At 37.2% G+C, this 8,508-nt stretch overlaps 1 protein-coding gene across 1 annotated transcript; it reads left to right on the top strand.

Moving 5' to 3' along the window:
- The first annotated feature begins 3,861 nt into the window (after window positions 1-3,861).
- Window positions 3,862-4,761, top strand: LOC126911955 (uncharacterized). The gene has a single exon (XM_050701464.1). The coding sequence runs from the start codon at window positions 3,862-3,864 to the stop codon at window positions 4,759-4,761; it is 900 nt and encodes a 299-aa protein (XP_050557421.1).
- Window positions 4,762-8,508: the final 3,747 nt, after the last annotated feature.

Raw genomic sequence — 8,508 nt, 5'->3', positions numbered from 1 at the left:
AGTAGGACACTGAAGGAGACGGTTATTGGAAGATCGTAGATATTTGCTGTGGTTGGCGCAAGTGTATTGAAAGAGAGAGGAAAGATAGTTAGGCGAAGAAGGTGAATCGAGGAGGGAAAAAAGTGTGGTAAGCGCCCTTTGCTCCCTGCGCTGGCGTATGGGCAGCCACTTTAATTGCAGCCGATGTGCAGAAACGTGATCATATTTGCGCAGGTTGAAGACGAATCGAATGCAGTTATTCAGAAGTCGGTCAAGTTTATTGAGGAGATCTGCATTCAGGTCGTAATAACAAACATCCGCATAGTCAATAATAGGGAACAATAAGGCCTGCACTAGCATTGACTTGGTGGTAGACGGAAGCAAGTTCTTAATGCGATAAAGAGACCGCAGTGATCCGGTGACCTTTTTGCACACATTTGTGACTTGTGCCTGCCAGTTCAGATTGCTGTCAATGAGCAAGCCGAGATTTTTGACGTCACTACTGAACGGCACGATCGCACCATCGAAGACAACAGGCGGCAGGGATGTATTGTCAACCTTGCCCAGAGACCGAGAGCTTCCCATGATGATCGCCTGGCATTTGTTCCTTTTTACCTTTATGGAAGATAAAGTTGTATTTATTCCTTTAAACATGGAAGAAACAGGGAGCCCAATAAATAAGAAAGAATCTGCTACACCCAACAGTAAGTTTGTAGTAAGAAGCCAAGTGATAAAAGAAACGTAACAAAATTGCATACTTGGATCTCATTCATTAAAGTCGCTTTTCAAAAAGAGCTTTACTTCATCAAGCTCTTCACTGAAAACAAATCGAGAATCAATAGTTGCAACAGCAAATTGATTCGCATTTAAAATGTTAATTCGATTCTTAACTTCGGAACACGTTGGCATTCTCGACCTTCCAAATGAACAATGGGACAACGTTCCATCTTGTAGATTCTATCTAATAATGTGTATTGAATGTTGCCAGTATTATTAAGTATTGTTTACGACATGACTCGACATGTTATAAAGATATTTATTAACTTATTAAGACATGTTCCGATGAATCTATTGTTGGTACTGATTGTGGATTCCTTCGGTTTCGTGGTGAGGTCGTAGAGTCATGTATTGTTTTTGAAAATCTGATTTGTTCATCGCAACTTTCTTTTTCGGAGGTAATTTTTGTAATTCTTATTAGAATTCTTATGCAGCAACGTGATTAATGAGCGCGAAAACCTTAGCAATGATCAATTCTTTGATGGTTCAACCATGGTTCAACCATCAAAGAATTGATCAGGGAAAGGAAAACGGAAGTGATATTCATTGATTAAAATAGGGTTTTTTCGGTTTTTCATAAATTTCTCAGTAGTAGCACAAAGTCTGGAATTGTGTCCAGGATATAGCAATAGGCTCACCCCACCCATTAGGCTTATTACACAAATGGTGAAAAGTGGGTGTACAAAATACAGTGGCATTACTCTGCCTACACCTTCGAGGATAAAAACCGTGGCGTTGCTGCATACATAGCATCAATAAGAAGTAGTCATTCAATCCAATGGATGTAAAAAATAATCCAAAACTTTGTAAAGGTTCAAAGAAAATAAATAATCTTCAGAACTTTTTAATCACTCAGCAAAAAAAAATGAAGGCTTCTTTCTGAAGCTTTTAAAACCTATACAAATACTCGAAGAATGTGGCAAAAATATCTTATATCATGCCCAAATATTGGCGAGTGAATGTGAGGAACTTTCCCCTCAGTAATCCAGTAACCGATGGGACTTTAATACTTCACGGATTTTGGACGCATAAAATTTCAATATTCCGAACACTACCGAGTGAATCGGAAAAAGCGACAAGGAATTTTACGATACATCGACGTATTATAGTATTGTTGAAAATCCTTTTTACTTTGCAACCTGGTAATGTATCATGCATTTTTTCAATTTTGTATCACATTTCGAACTAAGGATCAGTGTCTGTTTTAATTATAGTGATTAAGTGCGTTGTTTGCTTGAGATCTGGTTTATGTAACAGCTCATCAATGTCTCATAGTTTACTCGATTGTCTCTACTGTGAATTTGACAATATTCTTACTTATTCATTTTAATTAACCTGTTTTTAGAAAGTAGTAAATATTGATTCTATTTCCATAATGGCTGATGAAAATAAATTAGCACAAGCAAATAACTGTAATCTATCTTACTATGTGACCTCTGATTTCGCTATATTAAGGATAGAATTGGCAAATTGGCTGGGAGCCAGACGCCAAATATCCAAAATCAATCTATCACAGTGTACAACAGCCTCTCTGGCCCCAACGTTTTTTCTTCTACTATATCTTTAAGACATGCGACCGCTACTCTTCATGTGGGTGTCGTAAGAGTCGCACACATAAACGGCACGGATACAGCACGATGTTTTTACTTTAAAAACAATACAAAAACGCTGTAAGCGCGCTGCCAGCGCAAGCACGACGCGCTTAAAACCTTTTGTAATGACGTTACGAAATATATCAAATGACATAAGATTTAATGTTCATATTTAAATGACAATATTATCGCCGATTAATTGTTATTATATATGTCCTTATAAGTAACTATGACAGACATCGAGCAGCAGTTCCTTTTGATAAGCCATTTAAACAGTCTGACAATGACACGCCTTCCAAGCGTGGTGATAATGGCAAGTCTTCTTAAGTCGAGAAGACCTATGGTCTATTAGTGGGCTGTTGATCTTGTGCTGTTATCGTGTCGTCTCCGTCTCGGCTCCATTAAATGGACTTCACATAGCTCCTACATTTGCATAAAGCAGTCCTGTTCTGCCCTCTTATTAAATTTCTCATGACCAGTAGAGAAGTAAGGTGTGCTTCAATCGTTATGGACCCTCTACTTTATGTCTGTAAAGTCTTCAAATATTGTGATGTTTAAATAGATTTTCAGTTACTTTAGAGTTTTGTCTTGCATACGTTAAAATATGAAAAAATAATTTAGTTACATAGGTTTTTTTAAGGCGGGAAATTATCCAATGACTTCTTCCGCCTTGAGCGAAGCGAGAGAGAGTGTTTTTAGTCAGTAAGACTCTGACTCCTACTCCTGCTTTCCGAGTCAGAACCATGGTAACTCGCTAGGTAGTCCGCAGAATAAAGTGTTATGCTTGAGTCCATGAATCTAAAAAATAAGTTTTATTAAATGTGAACTGTCAGTTAAATAATTATTATTTTGTAAAATATTTCATTTAACGTTTTGACCACTTACCACCCATTCAAAATGATTTCAAGCACTACAAATATTATGTAAAACATTCAAGTCAAACCGTCATTCAATACTTCCTTTCAATATACATATCTAAACAAAATCTGTCTGTCTTGTCAATCTAAAACAGTATTACAAAATAGTACGAACGAATAAAATAGTATGGACCAATCATGTTGTCTCTAGTAATCAGTAAGGTGTCTTTTAATTGAATTACAAGTTTGTCGTGAACTGAACTTAGCCTGAATTAAATTCAAGTTTAGATAAGAACTGTTAACTGGGAGTTAGATGGCGATTGGAGGTATTAGTTTGGTCTTTTTTTGGTCTCCTGACCGTCGTACAGAGCAGACGTGTACTCGATTAACACAGAATTCTTGTAATTAGTGCTCCGTAATTATTATATCTCTCTCTGTGAAAATAAGAACTATTTTTGTGTGAACATTTGTATGTGACTTGTGACCTTACTAACTAGTGCGAGTGCGGGACAAGTACAGACGATATATTTTGACTCGCTCACACAGTGACTCTGCGTTCGCGCTCCTACAACACCGAGCGACTATTGTGCGTCTACCCACATAACACAAAATATCTGCACAGAGTAGCCTGCGAGTCAGAGGTTGCAATTATAAAGATGACTACAATAAATAGCACTTTCAATCATGACTCTGAAGAAGTTCCTAGACCTGGAGAAATGAGCGTGGACGGATCGCTCATCGACAAGGAATCGCCGCCACCCTACATCACGTTCCGGAAAGGAATGTCACAAGGTTGTGAGACTGAATTCCGTCAAGAGTTTAAGTTATTTCAAGAGTGTATACTATCCACCCTGGAGACCTGGTTTAGGAAACAAGATGACAAGTTTTCGGCATTGCTTGGGGAATTCGAGTGTGTGAAGAAATCTATTCAATACATCAGCGATAAATATGATGCCCTCGAAGAAAGTACAAAGGCAATCAACAAACGTGTTCAGATTATAGAACAAAACATCCAATCAAATGAACCACGGATTGCCGACCTGGAAGCGAAACTGGAATCCATGGAACAAAGAGCTCGTAACTGCAATCTTGAAATAAGTAACTTACCTGAAAAACGCGGAGAAAATTTAATGACTATCATTGAAAACATCGCTACCGTTCTAAAACAACCTATATCTCCCCGTGATGTGATCACCATCCACCGTGTACCCCAGTCCAACCCAAATAACTCACGGCCGAAGAACGTTATAGTAAAACTTTCCAGTCAAATTATTCGGGATAACTTCATCTCAGCTGCACGTCTCAACAAAGGAATTACATCTGAGCAAATAAAAATACAAGGTCCCTCACAGAAAATATATTTGAATGAACACTTAACACTGCTGAATAAAAAGTTATTTCGTCAAGTCAGAGACATCGCCAAGGAAATTGGTTACAAGTTTGTCTGGATCAAACACGGAGTTATACTTGCCAGGGCCGATGTCAACGCCGCTGCCATCGCCATTCGCTCGGAAAAGGATATTTCGAAACTTACTCGTCAAGTACCGGGAAATTAAATACTTGGTACTGTTTATTATTTCTTACTTTGCCACAAATATCATATGTAGTGTAAAACGTGCTATAATTGGTGTTATTTGTAAAATGATAAGCGTGCGACCTCTGGATCATGCATTACTCTGTGGGTTGACGGAGCTTGCGAATGCTTATATTTTCGTTTTTACTTCCACCGTCATGTGTACTTTTGTTATAAGATATTTTAATGACTATTTATTCGCTTTAAAGTTGAAATTAATCGTTGTACATTCATATAAATGTGATGTTAAGGTGATTGGCAACACGAATTACATGTTGTGTAGTGCTTTTGATTATAGTATAGTATCAGAAATCGGTATGTACCTCAATTGTGGTCGCTGCGGATTAGGTAAATTATTATGTCAGACGGTGAGTCACTTGTTTTCTCTTCTACCAGTAACATTTATTTACATTTTTATTCAGAATAATGACCAGTAAAATCTCGATATATTATCAAAACTGCCGAGGGTTAAGAACCAAACTAAATACTTTGTACAATAATATTCTGGCGGACTCCCACGATATCATTATTTTATCGGAGACCTGGTTAGTACCCGATATTGACGATGCCGAATTCATTGACTCAAGATATATTGTTTATCGTTGTGATAGAAACCGTGTGTTGAGCGGTAAGTCTGACGGTGGGGGCGTTTTGATAGCCGTTCGCCGCGGTCTAAACGCAACGCGTTGCGAACTAATGACGACGCTTTGTCAGGACGATTGTTATCACACGATGCCTCATAATATAGACTACGTTCTTTTAAAATTTTATTCTAAGACTGTGAATATGTACCATACTGTATGCGGCATATACATTCCACCAAACCAAACGCTAAGTACCTACCAATCGTTATTTTATTTGCTTGAAAAGGAAATGTCTAGCATTACTATAAGTAATATTTATATTTTTGGAGATTTTAACCTACCACACATCGAATGGGTTGCGTATAACTCACCTGCTCTTATGCCCTGCATACACAATAACAATAGCCCATTGGAAATCCTACTTCTTAATTTTTTATCGACATTAAATTGTAAACAATATAATAATACAAAAAATCAGTTAAACCGCACGTTAGATTTATTAATTTCTAATGATGTTTGTGCATGTGAGCCCGCACCAACTCCCATAATACCTGTGGACGTATTTCATCCGCCTTTTATGACAATTATCTCCTTTGAATTAAATCAGGCACCCATGGCTCGATGCTCGGCGCCGAGGTATCGTTTTATTGAGGCTAACTACACTGCTATTAATAATGAGATAAACGAAATTGACTGGCTGTCAGTTTTAGATAATTCATCTTTAGACTCTGCTACTCAATGTTTTTATGAAACTATTTACAAAATTATTAAATCTCATGTACCAATGCGGCCGGTTAAATGTAACGAATATCCGATTTGGTTCTCTCGTCCCTTGATACACATTTTTAAAAACAAAGAAAAGGCCTGGTGTAAGTGGAAAAAATATAAAAATTGTAAGGATTACGAGCAATTTTCTTTATATCGCAGGAGATTTAAGCTGCTTTCTGCTGATTGTTTTAATAGGTATCTGCACGCTGTTGAAAGCAATATACAGAAAGATGTAAAACAATTTTGGTCATTTATTAAAAGCCATAAAAGGAACCCAGGTATACCAAACACTATGTCTTATAACAATGAGGAGTGCAGCGGGCCGGTGGACGTTTGCAAATTATTTTCAAAGTTTTTTAGCTCTGTTTATGAACCTACATCCAATAATAGTAGTGATTCAATTACACCGTCAGACAGCCAAGTACTTATAACGGATCTGACATTCTCTAGGGATACGATAGTTAAATCTCTCAAATCGCTAGATGTAACCAAAAGCTGCGGGCCCGACGGTATTCCTCCTTTCTTTTTGAAATACTCTGCTGAGTCAATAGGTGTGCCGTTACTTAATTTATTTAACCGAAGCCTTAAAGAGGGCATTGTTCCTCAGGCATGGAAAGTTGCTCATATAACGCCGGTATTTAAAAGTGGCACCAAAAACGACGTTACTAACTATCGTCCAATATCGTTGCTGCCCACCTTGTCAAAAGTTTTGGAGCGGCTAGTCCATAACGCAATCTATCCTATCTTACATAATATTATCATACCAGAACAGCATGGTTTTGTTCTTGGACGGTCCACTGTAAGCAACTTAGTCTTGTACTCAAATATTTTATTCGAAAATATGGACAATCAATTGCAGGTTGATTCAATTTATACAGACTTCTGCAAGGCTTTTGACAAGGTGGACCACACTATGCTTTTGCAAAAAATCGAATTTAACGGTATTCGTGGGAGTCTGCTTCGCTGGTTTGCATCGTACGTTAGAAATAGAAGTCAGAGGGTTGTAGTACAGGGGTTTTCCTCTGACGAGGTCAGCGTGACATCTGGTGTGCCGCAGGGCTCTATTTTGGGACCACTGCTTTTCGTATTATTCGTAAATGACATAAATACATGCTTTAAAAATTGCAATTTTCTGTTGTATGCCGACGACCTCAAAGTTTTTCGTAAAATAAGTTCTACTGATGACTGTGTAAAATTGCAGGAGGACCTGGATCGATTCTCGGCATACTGTGTAGCAAATAAATTGCAACTAAGTCTCCCCAAATGTAAATCTATCTCTTTCACAAAAAAATTAATGTCGTTCATTTTACATATTCACTTTGTCAGACCCCTTTAGAAAGGGTTTCCTTAATTAAAGACTTGGGTGTACTCTTTGACTCAAAATTGCACTTTGATGCTCATGTTGATCACATCACAACTAAAGGTTATCAACTTTACGGTTTTATAAAGCGGACCTGCAACTTGTTCAAAAAGCCCTCGACATTTTTGCTACTATACAAGTCACTAATTAGATCTCAACTTGAATATGCCACATGTGTCTGGAATCCACTCTATGATAAATACAGTGACCAACTAGAATCAGTACAACGTAAATGTCTTCGTTATGTTAACTATATAATCTTTAGAAAACGGTCTTCGTATCATACCCTTCTGGAAAAGTTCTCATTGTCAACTCTTAAATTAAGGAGATTGTATCTTGACCAATCATTCTTATATAAAATATGTCGAAATCAAATAGATTGCACTAACCTTATAAATCAAATTTATATTCGTATACCGAGTCGTTCCCAACGTATTCGTAATACTTATGCTCACAGCCTATTTGCTCTCAAGCCATGCAGGACTAATGCGGGCAAGCGAGCTCCTTTACGGCGTATTATGAAAAGCTATAACGACAATTTCTCTGATATCGACTTATTTGTCTTGTCACTTGCAAAATTTAAGAGATGTATCCAAGAAAAAAACATTCAAAGTTCCTCTCAACAATGTGAATAATGTCAATGTGTCATTAAACTTTGGCTTACCTATGTTTAATTTAACTTACCACTAAGTACAGTAATTTTAAATAATACCTAAATATTCACCATAATAAGCCCACATTTTGATTTTAATGTATATTTGTAACCAACATTTTTCGCTATTCTATCTAAGTAAAATTTATCTAAATACTTAACTTTTAACCCAAAAATAATGAATGTTCACTAAAATAAAACAGAATTGTAATATTAAGTAATAATAATAACCAATTTGTACTCTGGTGTTCGGGGGGTTGACGTTCGACGGGTTGTGGTTTGAGCGAAATTTTACTAAAAAGATATTGCTGCTGGTCATAGCTTGGCGGACGTTGACTTTTCGGGCAGCCAAGCTTCAGACTTAGT

This window comes from Spodoptera frugiperda, chromosome 20 (genome assembly GCF_023101765.2).
Source record: "Spodoptera frugiperda isolate SF20-4 chromosome 20, AGI-APGP_CSIRO_Sfru_2.0, whole genome shotgun sequence".
NCBI classification, from domain to species: domain Eukaryota; kingdom Metazoa; phylum Arthropoda; class Insecta; order Lepidoptera; family Noctuidae; genus Spodoptera; species Spodoptera frugiperda.
This window is presented reverse-complemented; position numbering and strand designations above follow the sequence as displayed.

Bases quoted from the DNA above. Each gene is read 5' to 3' on its own strand.
- LOC126911955 (XM_050701464.1), top strand. From the start codon at position 3,862: ATGACTACAATAAATAGCACTTTCAATCATGACTCTGAAGAAGTTCCT.